Raw genomic sequence first — 21,537 nt, forward strand, 5'->3', positions numbered from 1 at the left:
GTGCTTTCAAAACAACTGGAACTCGGAAAAAACAAGGTCAAATCATGATGAGGTCATTGAGCTTCAGGTCGTTTCTCTAGAAAGAGGATTTACAATTCCGAGTTGGATGACCGTTCAACACGTGTTGTTAAATTTCCAACTTGTTGTGTTTATGTCCAATGGCCGATGAGCACCGATATGTTTTGTCTATTATTTCTCATCATATGATTTGCCAGTAGATTTTCGACTTGATTCATGATGATGACTGTCTAGCTTGCTAGCTAAGATTTTGAAGGTATGATGTTGACATGATCAGTCCAATCAAAGCTACTGTACATATGTGATTTGACGTCATTTTATCTGTGGCCAATGACTTTGAGCCTTCTTGGATGGGCATTTCTAATGTAACTCTATGGCAACACCCAAGGGGCTAGAATTCTCGAGGTCTCCCCTTAGACTTGGAGGTGACGTAGTTTCCCCATGGGTGACAGAACACTGAGTCAATCAAGGCGCAACGCTTGTATTTTCTGCTGTCTTGCCCCACCACCACCACTAAAAATCACTGAGCTGGGCTGAAACACCTGCATTTTTTTAATTACCTTACTCAAGAAATCAAAAAAGAAACAATGTTTCTATAGAGCTGTATTAATTCAGTGATATATATATTATAAAACATTACATTGTTTGCAAACCGATATGTGTCACGTTTTAATGCCAAAATAACATACACAACAAGCAAGCCACCATTTTTGGGTGGGATTTGATTTATGTTGGTAAAGATTTGGGGCTCATAACAGCTCCACCTGCCCTGAATCACTGCACCCATAAGAGACTCGTTGAGAGCCCTGCAATAATGAGGCTGGTCGACCCAACACTCTTGAGTGTTGGGCCAAGAGCTCTGACATACAGAAACCAACAGAGGTATCATATAGTAAACCTATTAATGCTTTGTCATGGCTGGTTCCACCACAACTGACTCAATGTGTCGAACCAACACATATCTAGTGGATGAGGTGGCCAACTAGTCAGAATCCTCTGTGTTCTCTTAGGAGAACCAAGAACTGTTGGTTCTTAGAATAGAGGATGAGGAGAGACTTTGTTCGGAACAGACAAGATGTGCACAGCCGTGGTGAATTAGGTACAGAGTTATGTGTAAACAGCCATTTACACAACCAGAGTAACACAAGATGTGCACAGCCGTGGTGAATTAGGTACAGAGTTATGTGAAAACAACAATTTACACAACCAGAGTAACACGATTGTACACACCTATCATTTATATTAACCTTAAAGTAATGCTACTACATATTTTTCATTCATAGAGAGGTTTACACACTAGAGAGATATTCATACCAAACACCCTGGATAGAGAGGTTTACACACTAGAGAGATATTCATACCAAACACCCTGGATAGAGAGGTTAACGCACGAGAGATATTCATACCAAACACCCTGGATAGAGAGGTTTAAACACTAGAGAGATATTCATACCAAACACCCTGGATAGAGAGGTTTACACACTAGAGAGATATTCATACCAAACACCCTGGATAGAGAGGTTTACACACTAGAGAGATATTCATACCAAACACCCTGGATAGAGAGGTTTACACACTAGAGAGATATTCTACATTGCTGCTCCATTGTGTCTTACTGAACATGACCGTGATTAGAGTGAAACACCATGTTGTGTTTGACACAGGGACACTGAGGAGTCTTCATACCAAACCCTAAACCCTGGATAGAGGGGCTCAGTGAATGTGGAGGTGAATGTGTACAGGTGGGTCAGTGTGTCAGAGGAGACTCTGTAGAAGGACAAAGTGCCGGCTGGCCAGTCCAGATACACTCCTACTTTGTGGAAGCTGGAGGGGCGGACGTCTATGGCAATGGGATTATTATTGTGACAGGCAATGTAACTGTTGTCATAGCAGAAAAGAGTCCAGGACGTGTCATTGTATCCAAGACAAAAGTCATTAGCCCTTCCTTTCCTGCTGATTCCTTTATATGTTACTCCTATATCAACCCTTCTCCCACTCCACTCTACCTCCCAGTAACAGCACCCAGTCAGACCCTCTCTACACAGCACCTGTTCATAGTTCTCAAATCTCTCTGGGTGATCAGGATACGACTGCTCCTCTGACCTCAGTGTCACTTTTCTGTTCTCCTCAGACAGAGAGAGGAGTCGGTATACTGTGTTTGGGTCCAGTGTGAGATCACAGACATCTGATGGATGAAACCAGACACAATATTAGAAATCATCATCATTCACATTAGAATGTTAACTCACTTTTCACAAATTCATTTAATGTAGATGTTTCTAGGTATCAAAAGGAGAAGTTAAGGTAACTTGAGACTTGTTGAATGATCATATGTTATACTGTATGGTAATATAAAACACACTTATTCCCATTAATTACACACACACACACACACACACACACACACACACACACATTTCTTATGTATCACGAACATGCCACACACACATTGTCAAACAACTCTTTGTAAACTTTGGTGTCCCTGATTTCTGCTTCTGTAGAACTACAGCTGATATTTAATATGACCAAGTAAGTAATGATGGTGGTCTTTGACTGAACTTGAATTAAGACTTATTCTTAGTCATATTCTTCACAGCAGTCAACACTCACATTTTCTAAGCCCAGGTTTCATTGTGTACTCTCCACCATGTTCCACACTGTAGCGGTAAGCAGAAGAACAGACAGTAATTTAGAGACACACGGGAACTCACACACACAAAGACACACACACACACACACACACACACACACACACACGCACACACACACACACACACACACACACACACACACACACACACACACACACACACACAAACAGTCAGGATATAACTTTGTCCAAGTGGTGGTCAGAATGTTTGTCTTCACTAGCCCGATAAGTCAAACATGTCTGATATGAACATTGACATAAACCCTCTACATACTTGAGTTTCTCCAGTCTGCAGTGTGGATCCTCCAGTCCAGCAGAGAGCAGCTCCACTCCTGAATCCTTCAGGTCATTGTAGCTCAGGTCCAGCTCTCTCAGGTGTGAGGGGTTTGACCTCAGAGCTGACACCAGAGAAGCACAGCCTTCCTCTGTGACTAGACAGCGTGACAGCCTGCAAATAGTCAAATCATATTAAAACCACACTGATATTCTTTGGTGGTGAAAATAGTGGCAGTATATTTTTTCAACATATTCAGATACATCTGTGTCCTGAAACCTGACATATCTATTCATAAAATAGTGTATCATCATAAAAAATTACAAATGATCAAAGTATTGCCTGCAGATAGTAAGATGTGTAGTACAAATATTATAGTAGACTGACCAGACCAGTTTAAAAAGCAGTATCAGTCAGAAGACAGACAGTGAGGTATCAGATTTAGATTGTATTGATGATGAGTGGAGTACTTTTCTGTCTAAGAGAGTAGATAACATGTTTCTAAACTATAATAAAATAATCCTGATGATGCCATGATTAAGAAAAATCATGAAAGAATCATGAATAATAATGAGTGAGAAAGTTACAGAGGCTACAACAAAACATGCTAACCTCTCACCATTACCAATAACAGAGGCTACAACAAAACATGCTAACCTCTCACCATTACCAATAACAGAGACTACAACAAAACATACTAACCTCTCACCATTACCAATACCAGAGGCTACAACAAAACATGCTAACCTCTCACCATTACCAGTAACAGAGGCTACAACAAAACATGCTAACCTCTCACCATTACCAATAACATAGGCTACAACAAAACATGGTAACCTCTCACCATTACCAATAACATAGGCTACAACAAAACATGCTAACCTCTCACCATTACCAATAACAGAGGCTACAACAGAACATGCTAACCTCTCACCATTACAAATAACATAGGCTACAACAAAACATGGTAACCTCTCACCATTACCAATAACATAGGCTACAACAAAACATGGTAACCTCTCACCATTACCAATAACAGAGACTACAACAAAACATGCTAACCTCTCACCATTACCAATAACAGAGGCTACAACAAAACATGCTAACCTCTCACCATTACCAATAACAGAGGCTACAACAAAACATACTAACCTCTCACCATTACTAATAACAGAGGCTACAACAAAACATGCTAACCTCTCACCATTACCAATAACAGAGGCTACAATAAAACATACTAACCTCTCACCATTACCAATAACAGAGGCTATAACAAAACATGCTAACCTCTCACCCTTACCAATAACAGAGAATACAACAAAACATGCTAACCTCTCACCATTACCAATAACAGAGGCTACAACAAAACATGCTAACCTCTCACCATTACCAATAACAGAGGCTACAACAAAACATGCTAACCTCTCACCATTACCAATAACAGAGGGTGTTTGATCTTTGTGTCTCTGTAACTTTCTCATTCATCATCATTCATGATTCATACATTATTATTCATAATCGTGGTAGCATCCACATGAATGTAGAAGTGTTCAGAAACATCTTCTATTCTTACTGACAATACAAGTGAAGTGACTCCAAAATGATAGGACATTATTCACCATTCAGTTTCTATTAGGAAAAATATAATCTAAAACACAACCAAGACAAACTGCAAATGAATTCAACAAGTTAGTAGAATCACAAGCTTGTGATGTAAATCACACAAGTGTGATGTAATCACTGCAGGAATGGAATATGGGACCAAACACTCAACTTTTGACTAAATTAGTTTGTACAATTAAGACTAAACGGTAAAATATATATGTATGAACAGCTTTAAATAAAAGGTGACATTCTGTACTGTAACCTAATTGTCACGACTTCCGCCGAAGTTGGCTCTCCTGCCTGTTCGGGCGGTGCTCGGCGGTTGTCGTCACCGTCCTACTAGCCACTACCGATCCCTTTTTCGTTTGTCTGTTGGTTTTCTCTTATTAGTTTCACCTGTGTGTATTTTAGTTTAATTAACATCCTTATATGTAGTAGGTTGTCCCGCCCTTGTTTTGTGCGGGATTGTTTGTATTCATGTGTTTGGTGGAATACGTGTGTGTTATTTTCTCCGGTCTATTTTTGATCCTGTGTTGGATTATTTCACCCTGTATGTTGGGTTGACCATGTTTTTTGTGCGCCGGAGAATAAACTGTCGAATCACTGAAACCTGCTCTCTGCGCCTGATTCCACCCACCTTGAGTTAACGTGACAGAATCCCGCACCAATTGTGGTCGACGAGGGCACACGTCAGACCGGTGCTGGAGGAACTCGTCTGGGAGTCGGGAGGACAGGCGGAGCACTGCTCGATCACCCCAGGTGAGTAAGCACCAGACTCACCCAGAGCTTCCTGTCAGTCATGTGTATGTATTAACTTCTTTCCCTGGGTTTTTTCCCTCTCTACAGCATAAGGCGCTAGTCGATTCAGGCGCAGCTGGGAATTTCTTGGATCGTGGAATTGCGTTAAGGCTAGGGATTCCCCTGGTGTCGTTAGACCTACCTTTCCCCGTGCACTCCTTAGATAGTCGACCATTAGGGTCAGGAGTAGTTAGGGAGGCTACGGTGCCGCTGGACATGGTAACGCAAGGGGATCATAAGGAGCAGATTAGTCTGTTCCTTATAGATTCACCTGCGTTTCCAGTGGTGTTGGCGGTTCCCTGGTTAGCTCAACACAATCCGGTGATTTCCTGGCGACAGGGGGCTCTTAAGGTCAGAGGAGTGTTCAAGTAGGTGTAGAGGAGTTGCCATTGGTGCGACTACGGTGGAGAGTCCAGACCAAGTTTCCACCGTGCGCATTCCCTCTGAATATGCCGATTTGGCTATCGCCTTCAGTAAAAAGAAGGCGACCCAATTACCACCTCATCGTCGAGAGGACTGCGTGATAAACCTTCTGGAGAACGCTGCACTTCCTAGGAGTCACGTGTATCCATTGTCCCAGGAGGAGACGGTAGCAATGGAAACATATGTTGCTGAATCGCTGAGACAGGGGTACATTCGGCCCTCTGCATAACCCGTCTCTTCGAGCTTCTTTTTTGTGAAGAAGAAAGATGGAGGTCTGCGTCCGTGCATTGATTATAGAGGTCTAAATTCCATCACAGTGGGGTTTAGTTACCCACTACCTCTCATCGCTACGGCGGTGGAATCATTTCACGGGGCGCGCTTCTTCACAAAACTGGACCTGAGGAGCGCGTATAATCTGGTGCGTATCCGGGGAGGAGATGAGTGGTAGTGTACATTGATGACATCTTGATCTATTCTGCCACACGCGCGGCGCATGTGTCTCTGGTGCGTAAGGTACTTGGGCGACTGCTGGAGCATGACCTGTATTGCAAGGCGGAGAAATGTGAGTTTTTCAAACAGTCCGTTTCCTTCCTGGGTTATCGTATTTCCACCTCCGGGGTGGTGATGGAGGATGACCGCGTTACAGCCGTGCGTAATTGGCCGACTCCGACCACGGTGAAAGAGGTGCAGCGGTTTTTAGGGTTTGCCAATTACTACCGGAGGTTTATCCGGGGTTTTGGTCAGGTGGCTGCTCCCATCACCTCACTGCTGAAGGGAGGACCGGTGCGCTTGCGCTGGTCAGCAGAGGCGGGCAGAGCCTTCACTCGTTTGAAGGAGCTGTTCACCAATGCGCCCGTGTTGGCGCATCCGGACCCCTCTTTAGCGTTCATAGTGGAGGTGGATGCGTCCGAGGCTGGGGTCGGAGCCGTGCTGTTCCAACGCTCGGGCGTGCCACCCAAGCTTCGCCCGTGTGCTTTCTTTTCGAGCAAGCTCAGCCCAGCGGAGCGAAACTATGATGTGGGGGACCGGGAGTTGTTAGCTGTAGTCAAGGCTCTGAAGGTGTGGAGACATTGGCTTGAGGGGGCTAAACACCCTTTTCTCATCTGGACTGACCATCGTAATCTCGAGTATATCCGGGCAGCGAGGAGACTAAATCCACGTCAGGCTAGATGGGCCATGTTTTTTACCAGGTTCCGGTTTACCCTCTCATACCGGCCAGGCTCCCAAAACACCAAGGCCGACGCGCTGTTCCGCCTCTATGATACCGAGGAGCGGCCCGTTGAGCCAACTCCCATCATTTCACCGTCATGTCTCGTGGCACCGGTGGTATGGGAGGTGGACGCGGAGATAGAGGAGGCCTCACGGTCAGAGCCGGCCCCCCCTAACTGTCCAGTGGGGACTCAGTACGTGCCGAGGGGGGTCCGGGACAAGCTGATTCGGTGGGCTCATACTCTCCCCTCCTCGGGTCATCCTGGCATCGAGAGGACAGTGCGGAGTCTGAGAGGGAGATACTGGTGGCCCACGCTAGCTAAAGACGTGAGATTTTATGTCTCCTCCTGCTCAGTGTGTGCTCAGAGCAAGGCTCCTCGGCACCTGCCTAGAGGGAAATTACAACCCCTCCCCGTTCCACAACGGCCGTGGACACACTTATCGGTGGACTTTCTTACCGAACTTCCCCCGTCCCAGGGAAGTACTACGATCCTGGTCGTTGTGGATCGGTTTTCTAAGTCCTGTCGTCTCATCCCGTTGCCCGGTCTCCCTACGGCCCTGCAGACTGCTGAGGCCTTGTTTACCCATGTCTTCCGGCACTATGGGGTGCCTGAGGACATTGTTTCTGATCGGGGTCCCCAATTCACGTCCAGAGTATGGAGGGCGTTTATGGAGAGACTGGGGGTCTCGGTCAGCTTAACCTCAGGTTTTCACCCCGAGAGTAATGGGCAGGTGGAGCGCGTAAACCAAGATGTGGGCAGGTTTCTGCGGTCCTATTGCCGGGACCGGCCTGGTGAGTGGGCAAGGTATGTTCCCTGGGCTGAACTAGCTCAGAACTCCCTACGCCACTCCTCAACTAACTTGTCCCATTTTGAGTGTGTGTTAGGTTACCAGCCGGTCCTGGCCCCATGGCATCAGAGCCAGACCGAGGCTCCTGCGGTGGAGGAATGGGTACAGCGCTCCAAGGACACCTGGAAAGCCGTTCAGGACTCACTACGGTTAGCGGGAGAACGGCAGAAGAGGAGCGCTGACCAGCACCGCAGTGAGGCCCCCGTGTTTGCACCGGGGGACAGGGTCTGGCTCTCGACCCGAAACCTGTCCCTCCGCCTGCCCTGTCGGAAGCTGGGGCCGCAGTGTTTGGGGCTGTTCAAAGTCCTGAGGAGAATAAACGAGGTGTGTTACAGGTTACAACTTCCTAGGTATTACCGTGTTAACCCCTCGTTTCATGTGTCTCTCCTCAGGCCGGTGGTGGCTGGTCCCCTGCAAGAAGAGGTCTGAGGTCCCTCCGCCCCCCCTGGACATCGAGGGGTCCCCGGCGTACACAGTTCGGGGCATTCTGGATTCGAGACGCCGGGTGGGGGGCCTACAGTACCTCGTGGACTGGGAGGGGTACGGTCCGGAGGAGGGATGCTGGGTTCCGGTGAGGGACATTTTGGACCCTTCTCTCCTGAGAGATTTCCACCGCCTCCACCCGGATCGCCCAGCACCTCGTCCTCCGGGTCGTCCTCGAGGACGGTGGCGGCGCGCTGCGGGGGCCGCGCGTCAGGGGGGGGGCACTGTCACGACTTCCGCCGAAGTTGGCTCTCCTGCCTGTTCGGGCGGTGCTCGGCGGTCGTCGTCACCGTCCTACTAGCCACCACCGATCCCTTTTTCGTTTGTCTGTTGGTTTTGTCTTATTAGTTTCACCTGTGTGTATTTTAGTTTAATTAACATCCTTATATGTAGTAGGTTGTCCCGCCCTTGTTTTGTGCGGGATTGTTTGTATTCATGTGTTTGGTGGAATACGTCTGTGTTATTTTCTCCGGTCTATTTTTGATCCTGTGTTGGATTATTTCACCCTGTATGTTGGGTTGACCGTGTTTTTTGTGCGCCGGAGAATAAACTGTTGAATCACTGAAACCTGCTCTCTGCGCCTGATTCCACCCACCTTGAGTTAATGTGACACTAATATGAAACATTCTATCTCAATTTTTATTTATTTTATTTATTTCACCTTTATTTAACTAGGTAGGCTAGTTGAGAACAAGTTCTCATTTGCAACTGCGACCTGGCCAAGATAAAGCACAGCAATTCGACACAGACAACAACACAGAGTTACACATGGAATAAACAAAATATACAGTCAATAACACAGTAGAACAAAAAGAAAAAAAGGTCTATATACAGTGAGTGCAAATGAGGTAAAATATGGGAGTTAAGGAAATAAATAGGCCATGCTGGCAAAGTAAATTACAATATAGCAATTAAACAGTGGAATGGTAGATGTGCAAAAGATGGATGTGCAAGTAGAGATACTGTGGTGCAAAAGGAGCAAAATAAATAAATAAATAAAGTATGGGGAAGAGGTAGGTAGATAGATGGGATGTAGACAGATGGGCTATGAACAGGTGCAGTGATCTGTGACCTGCTCTGACAGCTGGTGCTTAAAGCTAATGAGGGAGATATGAGTCTCCAGCTTCAGTGATTTTTGCAGTTCGTTCCAGTCAGTGGCAGCAGAGAACTGGAAGGAAAGGCGACCAAAGTAGGAATTGGCTTTGGGGGTGACCAGTGAGATATACCTGCTGGAGCGCGTGCTACGAGTTATATGCTGCTATGGTGACCAGCGAGCTGAGATAAGGCAGGGGTTTACCTAGCAGAGACTTGTAGATAACCTTTAGCCAGTGGTTTTGGCGACGAGTATGAAGCGAGGGCCAGCCAACGAGAGCGTACAGGTCGCAGTGGTGGGTAGTGTATGGGGCTTTGGTGACAAAACGGATGGCACTGTGATAGACTGCATCCAGTTTGTTGAGTAGAGTGTTGGAGGCTATTTTACAGATGTCATGGCCGAAGTCGAGGATCGGTAAAATGGTCAGTTTTACGAGGGTATGTTTGGCAGCATGAGTGAAGGATGCTTTGTTGCAAAATAGAAAGCCGATTCTAGATTTAATTTTGGATTGGATATGCTTAATATGAGTCTGGAAGGAGAGTTTACAGTCTAGCCAGACACCTGGGTATTTGTAGTTATCCACGTATTCTAAGTCAGAGCCGTCCAGAGTAGTGATGCTGGATGGGCGGGCAGGTACGGGCAATGATCGGTTGAATAGCATGCATTTAGTGTTATTTGCATTTAAGAGCATTTGGAGGCCACAGAAAGACAGTTGTATGGCATTGAAGCTCATCTGGAGGTTTGTTAATAACAGTGCCCAAAGAAGGGCCAGAAGTATACGGAATGGTGTCGTCTGCGTAGAGGTGGATCAGGGAATCCCCAGCAGCAAGAGCGAAATCATTGATGTATACAGAGAAGAAAGTCGGCCTGAGAATTTAACCCTGTGGCACCCCCATAGAGACTGCCAGAGGTCCGAACAACAGGCCCTCCAATTTGACACACTGAGCTCTATCAGAGAAGTAGTTGGTGAACCAGGCGAGGCAATAATTTGAGAAACCAAGGCTGTTGAGTCTGCCAATAAGAATGTCCTGATTGACACAGTCGAAAGCCTTGGCCAGGTCGATAAATGCACAGTAATGCACAGTAATGTTTCTTATCGATGGCGGTTATGATATCGTTTAGTACCTTGAGCGTGGCTGATGTGCACCCGTGACCGGCTCGGAAACCAGATTGCACAGAGGAGAAGGTACTGTGGGATTCGAGATGGTCAGTGACCTGTTTGTTAACTTGGCTTTCGAAGACCTCAGAGATGAAGGTTAGGATGGATATAGGTCTGTAGCAGTTTGGGTCTAGAGTGTCTCCCCCTTTGAAGAGGGGGATGAGCGTGGCAGCTTTCCAATCTTTTGGAATCTCAGACGATACAAATGAGAGGTTGAACAGGCTAGTATTAGGGGTTGCAACAATTTTGGTAGATAATTTTAGAAGGAGAGGGTCCAGATTGTCTAGCCCGGCTGATTTGTAGGGGTCCAGATTTTGCAGCTCTTTCAGAATATCAGCTATCTGGATATGGGTGAAGGAGAAATGGTGGGGGCTTGGGCGTGTTGCTGTGGAGGGTGCCGGGCAGTTGACCGGGGTAGGGGTGGCCAGGTGGAAATCATGGCCAGCCGTAGAGAAATGCTTATTAAAATTCTCAATTATAGTGGATTAGTCGGTTGTAACAGTGTTTCCTAGCCTCAGAGCAGTGGGTAGTTGGGAGGAGGTGCTCTTATTCTCCATGGACTTTACAGTGTCCCAGAACTTTTTTGAGTTTGTACTGAAGGATGCAAATTTCTGTTTAAAAAAGCTAGCCTTAGCTTTCCTAACTGCCTGTATATGTTGGTTCCTATATTCCCTGAAAAGTTGCATATTACGGGGGGTATTCAATGCTAATGCAGAACGCGACAGGATGTTTTTGTGCTGGTCAAGGGCAGACAGGTCTGGAGTGAACCAAGTGCTATATCTATTCCTGGTTCTACATTTTTTGAATTGTCATGCCTCTTTAAGATGGTGAGGAAGGCACTTTTAAATAATAACTAGGCATCCTCTACTGTCGGGATAAGGTCAATTAGAAACCCCGGCCAGGTCGATTAGAAAGGCCTGCTCACAGAAGTGTTTTAGGGAGCGTTTGACAGTGATGAGGGGTGGTCTTTTGATCGCAGACTCATTACGGATGCCGACAATGAGGCAGTGATCGCTGAGATCTTGGTTGAAAACAGCAAAGGTGTATTTGGAGGGCAAGTTAGTTAGGATGACATTTATGAGGGTGCCCGTGTTTACGGATTTGGGGTTACAGTGGGGCAAAAAAGTATTTAGTCAGCCACCAATTGTGGGCAGAGGGGGGCAATCAATTCACATATGGTGTCCAGAGCACAGCTGGGGGCAGAGGGGGGTCTATAGCAAGCGGCAACGGGGAGAGACTTGTTTCTGGAAAGGTTCATTTTTAGAAGTAGAAGCTCGAATTGTTTGGGTACAGACCTGGATAGTAAGACAGAACTCTGAAGGTTATCTTTTCAGTAGATTGCAACACCGCCCCCTTTGGCAGTTCTATCTTGTCTGAAAATGTTATAGTTAGGGATGGAAATGTCAAGGTTTTTGGTGGTCTTCCTAAGCCAGGATTCAGACACGGCTAGGACATCCGGATTGGTGGAGTGTGCTAGGGCAGTGAATAAAACAAACTTAGGGAGGAGGCTTCTAATGTTAACATGCATGAAACCAAGGCTTTTACGGTTGTAGAAGTCAACAAATGAGAGAGCCTGGGGGATGGGAGTGGAGCTAGACACTGCAGAACCTGGATTAACCTCTACATCACCAGAGGAACAGAGGAGGAGTGGGATAAAGGCTAAAGGCTAAAGGCTAACAGAACTGGATGTCTAGTACGTTCAGAACAGAGAGTAAAAGGAGCAGGTTTCTGGAATATATTCAAGGCATAATGTACAGACAAAGGTACAGTAGGATGTGAATACAGTGGGAGCAAACCTGTGCATATAGTGATAATGAAAGAGATATTGTCTCTAGAAATTGCATTTAAACCAGGTGATGTAACTGCGTGTGTGGGAGTGGGAACTAAATTGTTAGCCGAGGCGTGTTGAGCAGTGCTAGAGGCTCTACAGTGAAATAAAACAATTGTTACAAACCAAAACAGCAATGGACAAGGCATGGTGACGTTAGGGAGAGGCATGCATAGCCGGGTGATCATACGAGTCCAGTGCTTCAGGAAAACTAGCGGCACGGGGCTAGCAGGCTAACAGAAAGGCCTTAGAGGGATGACGCAACAGAGGAAAGTCTGTTGTGCCACCCTCGTGCAGTTACATCAGTGGACGGATCAGCAGTGTGGTAAACCAGGCCAGTTGGCAAAATATGTATAGTGGCCAAAGAAATATGTCCGAAGGGCCTCTTACAACAGCAGCTCAATGTGCGTCAGCTATCAGGTCGAAGATTAGTGGCTGTGCGTTCAGTTAAGCTGCTATAATTCCAGATGAAAAAAAAGTATATATATATATTTTTTTAAAATAGGTTCAGAGCTTGGAATCAGGAGATATGGAGAAGAATAAGTCAGACTAGCTATGGTTTGAGTCGCGCTGTACAGACTGGCGAGAGTTGTCCGGGATAAAGGTAGTTGATGACCGTTAGCTGGCTAGTTAGCTGGCTAGTTAGCTGGCTAGTTAGCTGGCTAGTTTATGTTGGAGAGATTCCAGTAATAAAAAGATAAAAGGTAAAGAAAAATCCGTTAGAGAAAAAGCAGGTCCACACCACATTGGGTGAGGTGGTTGCAGGAGAGTATTTTGAAGTAACGGTTTAGAAAAATATAAAAGATATGTTAAGAAAAAGCTACAAAAATATATATACATGGGACACGACAAGACGAAGGACAAAGACGTCTGACTGCTACGCCATCTTGGATCCAAAACGCTAGAGAATACCACCGATTTTAAAACTGTTAGCTTCCAAACACATATGGTGCGGAATATGTGTGCCTGGTAAACACATGTGGATCTGGTGAACAGTTATCACTTGTTGACCAACTACAGGAATACTGACCTCAGAGTCTCCAGTTTACAGTGGGGATTCCCCAGTCCAGCAGAGAGCAGATTCACTCCTGAATCCTTCAGGTCATTGTTACTCAGATCCAGCACTCTCAGGTGTGAGGGATTTGACCTCAGAACTGAGACCAGAGAAGCACAGCCTTCCTCTGTGACTCCACAGTCTGACAGCCTGACAAAGAGATCATCATGACTTCACAAACACACTGTTCATTTAACACCAGTAGTGTAGAAGGACAATGGCAGATGGCAGATGCATTTGGTTTATTCTCTCAAACAACACATAGATTCATCTTCCGTCTCCTAGAATTGAATGGTCATAATGTTATACTAATATGAAAATCAATGCATTTATTCAATATGTTTTTCAATATAATATTATATAAACACTTTAATACATATTTCTCTAAACTGAATATTTATTCCTTATGATTAGTACTTAAATGTAAGTTTATTTACTCACAGAGCAGCTCTGGAGGCTTTGACCACTGGCAGCAGCCTCAGAAGACCTTCCTCTGATCTGGAGTATTTCTTCAGGTCAAACACATCCAGTTCCTTTTCTGAAGTCAGCAACACAAAGACCAGAGCTGACCACTGTGCAGGTGACAGGTTGGCTTCTGAGAGACTTCCTGAGCTCAGGTAGCTTTGGATCTCCTCCACTAGAGAATGGTCATTCAGTTCATTCAGACAGTGGAACAGATTGATGCTCCTCTCTGGAGAGAGATCCTCCCTGATCTTCTCCTTGATGTACTTGACTGTTTCTTCATGGCTCTGTGAGCTGCTTCTTGTCTTTGTCAGTAGACCTCGTAAGTGCTTCTGATTGGACTCCAGTGAGAGGCCCAGAAGGAAGCGGAGGAAAAGGTCCAGGTTTCCTGTCTCACTTTGTAAGGCTTTATCCACAGCACTCTTGTAGACAGTAACTTTACATTTGCGCCTTTTCTTCACAGAAAAGGACGTTGAATGCAGTTTGTCCATTAGATTCTCATTGTTGTTGATGAATGAGAGGAACACATATACAGCAGCCAGAAACTCCTGAATGCTCAGATGCACGAAGCAGTACACCTTGTCCTGGTACAGCACACATTCCTCTTTAAAGAGCTGTGTGCACAATCCTGAGTACACTGAAGCTTCATTGACATCAATGCCAGCCTCTTTCAGGTCTTCTTCATAGAAAATCAGATTGCCATTCACAAGCTGTTGAAAAGCCAGTTTTCCCAGTGACAGAATGCTCTCTTTATTCCAGTGTGGACCTGTCTCTTCTTTCCCAAGATACTTTTCATTCTTCTGTTTGGTATGAAACACCACAAGGTGTGTGTACATCTCAGTCAGAGTCTTGGGCATCTCTTCTCTCTTATGTTTCAGAATGTGTTCAAGGACTATTGCAGAAATCCAACAGAAGACAGGAATGTGACACATGAGGTGGAGGCTCCTTGATGTCTTTATGTGTGAGATGATTCTGATGGCCAGGTCCTCATCACTGAATCTCTTCCTGAAGTACTCCTCCTTCTGTGGGTCATTGAACCCTCGTACCTCTGTCACCTGGTCAACACACCCTGAAGGGATCTTATTGGCTGCTGCAGGTCGGGTAGTTATCCAGAGGAGAGCAGAGGGAAGCAGATTTCCCTTAATGAGATTTGTCAGCAGAACATCCACTGAGGTTGACTCTGTGACGTCACAACAGATCTTGTTCTTCTGGAAGTCTAGGGGCAGTCGGCACTCATCCAGACCATCAAAGATGAACAGAACTTTGTATTTGTCGTAGTTGGAGATTCTTGATTGTTTGGTTTCCATTGAGAAGTGATTAAGAAGTTCAATCAAAGTGTGTTTGTCCTCTTTCATCAAATTCAGCTCCCGGAAAGGGAATGAAAATACAAATTGGACATCCTGATTTGCTTTTCCTTCAGCCCAGTCCAGAATGAACTTCTGCACAGAGACTGTTTTTCCAATGCCAGCGACTCCCTTTGTCAGCACAGTTCTGATAAGTTTGTCTTGTCCAGTTAAGGGTTTGAAGATGTCGTTACATTTGATTGCAGTCTCTGGTCTTGCCTGTTTCCTGGTTGTTGTCTCAATCTGTCTCAGCTCATGTTCATTATTGACCTCTCCTGTTCCACCCTCTGTGATGTAGAGCTCTGTGTAGATCTTATTGAGGAGTGTTGGGTTTCCTTGTTTAGCGATCCCCTCAAATACACATTGAAACTTCTTCTTTAGATTAGATTTGAGTTCACGTTGGCAAATCACAGCAGGGTCATCTGAATCTAGAAATAACACAGAGGATATTAATATTACGTCTGTTTTAATGCCTACAGTATTGAAGGACTATTATAAAGTTTTAAATTATAATAATTTATTATCTTAACTGACTGTATAAATGTGTGAATGATTTCATAATGCATTACAGACTGGTATGACTGATTATATTATTATTGATATTATTGATGGTGTTATTAACGTTCTCTCTCTCTCTAAATTAATCACCACAACACATCCCTGCTGCTACTTGATGAGGTCACTAGGTGTTGTGTTAAGGCTGCTACAATATCATTGAGTTACACAGCTACTTTAGCTGTACTTTAGCTACAGCTTTTAAATGTTATAAAACATAATTCAACATGAGGCAGACAGATTTTACATTTCTCCAGTGTGTCAGCAAGCTCCTTCTGGTTCATTTTCCTCAGAATGTGCAGTGTGATCTTCAGAGCCCCCTCTCTGGCACTGCTCTCCTGCTGCTCATCTTCAGGGTCCACCACTTCCTTATCCTGCTTCTGACTCTCAAAGCCTTCTGGGAGTTCTGGACTAAGAATCCTCTTGAACATCTTCAGCTCGTTCTTCACAAATGTCATAATTTTCTCTTCAAGCAACTGAAATAAATCAAGTAAATAAATAAGTTAAGCAAGAGACTAAATGCTTTCTCATTAACACATTAATGAATGATTGACAGATCAACTTTACTTGAGGTAAACAAAAACAAATGTATATAACAGGACCACATACATTGAATATGGAGGCCAGGTCTGTTTGATGACTCTGGGAAGACTGACCACTGAGAATCTCTGACTCTGATCTCTCCTGTTGGTTTCTGTGGACAAAACATGAGATTACATCTCCTCATCCAGGGAGTACACACACAGACACACACACACACACACACACACACACACACACACACACACACACACACACACACACACACACACGGAGGGAATGTTGTGTTTGTTTAATATTGTTTTAGGACTATGCAAATGGACAAAATGATTAGCCTATGGATTATGAAAACAACAACAATAAATGGGAAAATGTGAGAGGAGAAATGACTAGAGACAGTGTTGTTTAACTCACTGACCAGGACCCATGAGTTCTTCTTACCTTTGTTCAGTAGAAAAGTCTCCCTCTCTAAAGGTTAGAGGTTGAACCATAGACCAGTCACTCTTCATGGACACACAGCTGGGAACAGGGGAGGCTGGTCTCTTCTGCTTGATTGGACTTCAACACAACAGAGACAAACATTACATCTCTCATCTACTCTGAGCTCAGATGGGGCAACATAAGAAGAGTTTCATTCCAAAACGCAATATCTCACTTTTCGGAAATGTTCGTAAATTAGCTTTTATTGTTTAAAGGAATTAGGAAAGAGATTGGTGTGTTTTATCACTATCTAATCATGGCATGGGGTTGTTCAATGTCAGACATGTATTTGTTTAAAATCTATCACTTGATGGTATCAATTCAAAGAGACAAATAATCATGTGGTTTTGCTGAATGCTAAATATCTGCCTCACTCTCAAATGTTTCTGGCCGGCTCGATTCGGTCTCATTTAGCAACATTTGAAATGTTGTTTTCCAGATTGGATAAAAGTAGAGACTGAGGGCTAGATAATGCTATATCAGACACTACAGATGAGGAACAATGGGAAAGTAATTCTGCTTTGAACGTTGATGAACTTGTAACCTCACTTTTGAGAAAATGTCCGTTGAAAGTTTTGGTATCTACTGGAGACCTCTTCTTTGTCTACAGGGCTGCTACTTTGGCAGATAATGTCACCCATCTAAATAAATAATTATATATATAATTAACTAAATGTATGGTGTTTTTGGTTTGTCAGGTGCATTGTTTGTTATACTATACATTGTTATTTTATTGTTGTTAGTGGGAAAATGAACTAGAAAATGTCATATTTCGCAATTCTGAGTAATTACTACTTTAGTAAGGAATTACACATTATTCAGTACTACTGCAGTTGCTATATAATTCCAATAGATGGGAGCATAAGACCACAAATGACATTTCAGAAGATCAGTTTCTCCCTGGATACACCACCACTCCCCTCACAGGAAAACTCCTGTGTGCTTCTTCCTGTCCCTTTCCACACTGCTAACACAAGAGGGCTTCTTCCTGTCCCTTTCCACACTGCTAACACAAGAGGGCTTCTTCCTGTCCCTTTCCACACTGCTAACACAAGAGGGCTTCTTCCTGTCCCTTTCCACACTGCTAACACAAGAGGGCTTCTTCCTGTCCCTTTCCACACTGCTAACACAAGAGGGCTTCTTCCTGTCCCTTTCCACACTGCTAACACAAGAGGGCTTCTTCCTGTCCCTTTCCACACTGCTAACACAAGAGGGCTTCTTCCTGTCCCTTTCCACACTGCTAACACAAGAGGGCTTCTTTCTGTCCCTTTCCACACTGCTAACACAAGAGGGCTTCTTCCTGTCCCTTTCCACACTGCTAACACAAGAGGGCTTCTTCCTGTCCCTTTCCACACTGCTAACACAAGAGGGCTTCTTCCTGTCCCTTTCCACACTGCTAACACAAGAGGAAGGACTGAAAAAGCATTTAACAGATTACTGTGAAGTAATATAATTATGATTCATGTTTATTATTACCTGTTTTTATACTCATGTTTTGAATTATTGTTATACTTCATTACTATAATGATTATTTATAAGCCTGAACATTAATTCAGTCACTTCTTGCTGAGAAAAACATATTTTCCTTGTCATTGTCAAATTCATCAACCAGCAGAGACCCACTCTGCCTTCTCTCTCTAGTAGTCAACTCAGCCCCACTAAAAAGGTTGTGTTGTCAGCAGCAGCGAGCATCCTTCCTTCTCGCGAAAGTGAGGGCCATGTTGAAGTAAATTTACTAAACGCGAGGGATTCATGATGTACTTTATTGGTGTCTTCTCTATTCCGAGGCTGTTTTGTCCCAATATGAGATATTAAGTAAGAAAATATTTTATAATGCATCTAAGGTTGAGGTTGAGCTTGATATACTATATATATATATACTATATACTAAGGTTGAGGTTGATATACTATATATATATACTATATACTAAGGTTGAGGTTGAGGTTGATATACTATATATATATATATACTATATACCAAGGTTGTATACTAAGGTTGAGGTTGATATACTATATATATATACTATATACTAAGGTTGAGCTTGATATACTATATATATATATATACTATATACTAAGGTTGAGGTTGATATACTATATATATATACTATATACTAAGGTTGTATACTAAGGTTGAGGTTGAGGTTGATATACTAAGGTTGAGGTTGAGGTTGATATACTATATATATATATATATATATATACTATATACTAAGGTTGTATACTAAGGTTGAGGTTGGTATACTATATATATATATATATATATATATATATATACTATATACTAAGGTTGTATACTAAGGTTGAGGTTGAGGTTGTATTCTAAGGTTGAGGTTGAGGTTGTATACTAAGGTTGAGGTTGAGGTTGAGGTTGATATACTATATATATATATTTTATACTAAGGTTGTATACTAAGGTTGAGGTTGAGGTTCTGACTAGTGATTATTTACCCGGGGTTCAATACCTGCTATAGTCACTTTTTTTCTCTCCCAAAAGCAACACAGCCCTAATAGGAGATATACAGCTAACTAAAGAAATGAGTGACCATTTTAGAAAATCATGGGACATGTAGTCTGTGGTTGCATGCTATTTTATGTCCATCATATTGCTGCTTGTAGCCTGTAACTGATGCTTCGTGGTCTTATGTCTACAGGAAATATTTAGCAATTAAACGTAATTCATTCACGGACAGACATTGGTGGGGCAGCTGAGAAATAAAGTGTATTTTTCTGGTTAATTCCTTAGATCTCTAACCTGCCCCATCTTTCCCACGCCAATTGCTAGACTTTCACATAGAGGTTACTTGGTCACCCAGTTCAAACCACATATGAAAAATAAAACAGATGTGGCTTGTTGATCAAGTGTTCTGCCTTACAATAATAAATATAATAAAATAACAAAACAAAAACAGCAAAATACTGAGACAGGTTTAGATGAACAAAATAATCTAAATGCTATTTAGTACTATAATGGTATTTACTAACATAATATTATTACTAATATAGTTTGTAAAAGTTTTCTAGCTAACCTACCCTAGAATTAGGGTTAAAGCTAAAATAGGTAATAAATCATATAATAATAATAATAATAATAATAAGTCACTGTTTGTTAAGGTAGTTATAGACAGTACAGAAACACAAGGCCATGTCTCACAATAATATAATAATAGATTATACCTAGGGTTAGGGCTAAAATAGGTAAGGTTAGAGTTTCTCTATAACACTTTGTGACATCTGCTGATGTAAAAAGGGCTTTATAAATACATTTGATTGATTGTTAAGTTTGGGGATTTTAAGACAAAAACAGTATGGGTTTATAGCTCTCTTGCTCCTCCCTGTGGCCTTCTGTGGGTACTACATATCTCATTCACAACACCTGCTAGGCTCATAATCTGAGGTAGCAACTGCGTCAGATCTAGAAATCAATGAGCTATACCTGTCCATTTGTTTTCTAACTCAGTGAAACTGCGCAGCTTTCACTCAATCCGATGTCTACGAACGAAGATTTCAATGCATATCAAATTACCCAGCAGCCATTTAGAAACAAAATGTTGTCAGAAAATGTATAATCTTCTGTTAAAAATGTATTCTGTCTGTTTTATATTCGGCCACATCTTGAAAAAGAGGACTGTAATAATAGTAATAATAATTTGATAAAGATATACCCATCTCAAATCTATTAACTGATTATCTGAGAACAGTAATATTTAAGGTAACCATAAGCAACCATTTCTGATGAAAAAACAACTGTGAACATTTTGGAAATGAACAAATATAAATTATTTCAAAAAGTGTTATCTCACCTGTTAGCTTTGGTGTGATGTTCCCCAGAGAGACGAATTTTAGAGGCAGGGACCCCCTCTCTCTCCCCAGAGAGACTAATTTTAGAGGCAGGTTCCTCTTCTCTCTCTCCAGAGAGGCTCATTTTAGAGGCAGGGACCCCCTCCTTACTCTCCCCAGAGAGACTCATTTTAGAGGCAGGGACCCCATCCTCTCTCTCCCCAGAGAGTCTCATTTTAGAGGCAGGGCCCCCCTCCTCTCTCTCCCCAGAGAGACTCATTTTAGAGGCAGGGCCCCCCTCCTCTCTCTCCCCAGAGAGACTCATTTTAGAGCACTGACCCCTAAACAGAGATCCAACATGTTGGTTGTGGTTAACACAGTGACAACTAAACAGAGATCCAGCATGTTGGTTGTGATTAACACAGTGACCCCTAAACAGAGATACAACATGTTGGTTGTGGTTAACACAGTGACAACTAAACAGAGATCCAACATGTTGGTTGTGGTTAACACAGTAACAACTAAACAGAGATCCAACATGTTGGTTGTGGTTAACACAGTAACAACTAAACAGAGATCCAACATGTTGGTTGTTGTTAACACAGTGACAACTAAACAGAGATCCAGCATGTTGGTTATGGTTAACACAGTGACAACTAAACAGAGATCCAACATGTTGGTTGTTGTTAACACAGTGACAACTAAACAGAGATCCAACATGTTGGTTGTTGTTAACACAGTGACAACTAAACAGAGATCCAGCATGTTGGTTGTGGTTAACACAGTGACAACTAAACAGAGATCCAACATGTTGGTTGTGGTTAACACAGTGACAACTAAACAGAGATCCAACATGTTGGTTGTGGTTAACACAGTGACAACTAAACAGAGATCCAACATGTTGGTTGTTGTTAAAACAGATCCACAATAATTC

At 43.3% G+C, this 21,537-nt stretch overlaps 2 protein-coding genes across 2 annotated transcripts in view; one reads left to right on the top strand and one right to left on the bottom strand.

The window, feature by feature from the left end:
- Positions 1–21,537, top strand: part of LOC110517709 (NLR family CARD domain-containing protein 3-like) — a 283,581-nt gene that overhangs the window by 49,537 nt on the left and 212,507 nt on the right. The gene's annotated exons all lie outside the window — the stretch shown is intronic.
- LOC110518174 (NLR family CARD domain-containing protein 3-like) lies at positions 606–20,777 on the bottom strand. The gene is made up of 9 exons (XM_036973339.1): positions 20,627–20,777; positions 16,785–16,901; positions 16,413–16,497; positions 16,051–16,279; positions 13,885–15,676; positions 13,420–13,593; positions 2,943–3,116; positions 2,629–2,675; positions 606–2,203 (listed from the first exon to the last, which is right to left on the bottom strand). Exons 1-9 carry the CDS (start codon positions 20,746–20,748, stop codon positions 1,650–1,652), a joined length of 3,294 nt encoding a protein of 1,097 aa, XP_036829234.1. The 5' UTR covers positions 20,749–20,777; the 3' UTR covers positions 606–1,649.

The sequence above is a fragment of the Oncorhynchus mykiss genome, unplaced genomic scaffold, assembly GCF_013265735.2.
Source record: "Oncorhynchus mykiss isolate Arlee unplaced genomic scaffold, USDA_OmykA_1.1 un_scaffold_231, whole genome shotgun sequence".
Lineage (NCBI taxonomy): Eukaryota > Metazoa > Chordata > Actinopteri > Salmoniformes > Salmonidae > Oncorhynchus > Oncorhynchus mykiss.

Excerpts from the sequence above, each read along its gene's own strand:
- LOC110518174 (XM_036973339.1), bottom strand. The coding sequence starts at position 20,748 with ATGAGCCTCTCTGGAGAGAGAGAAGAGGAACCTGCCTCTAAAATTAGT. Across the intron at positions 16,498-16,784 it reads GACTTTTCTACTGAACAAAG|AAACCAACAGGAGAGATCAG; the intron begins GTAAGAAGAACT and ends TTTTGTCCACAG. Across the intron at positions 13,594-13,884 it reads AAAGCCTCCAGAGCTGCTCT|GCTGTCAGACTGTGGAGTCA; the intron begins GTGAGTAAATAA and ends TCTCTTTGTCAG.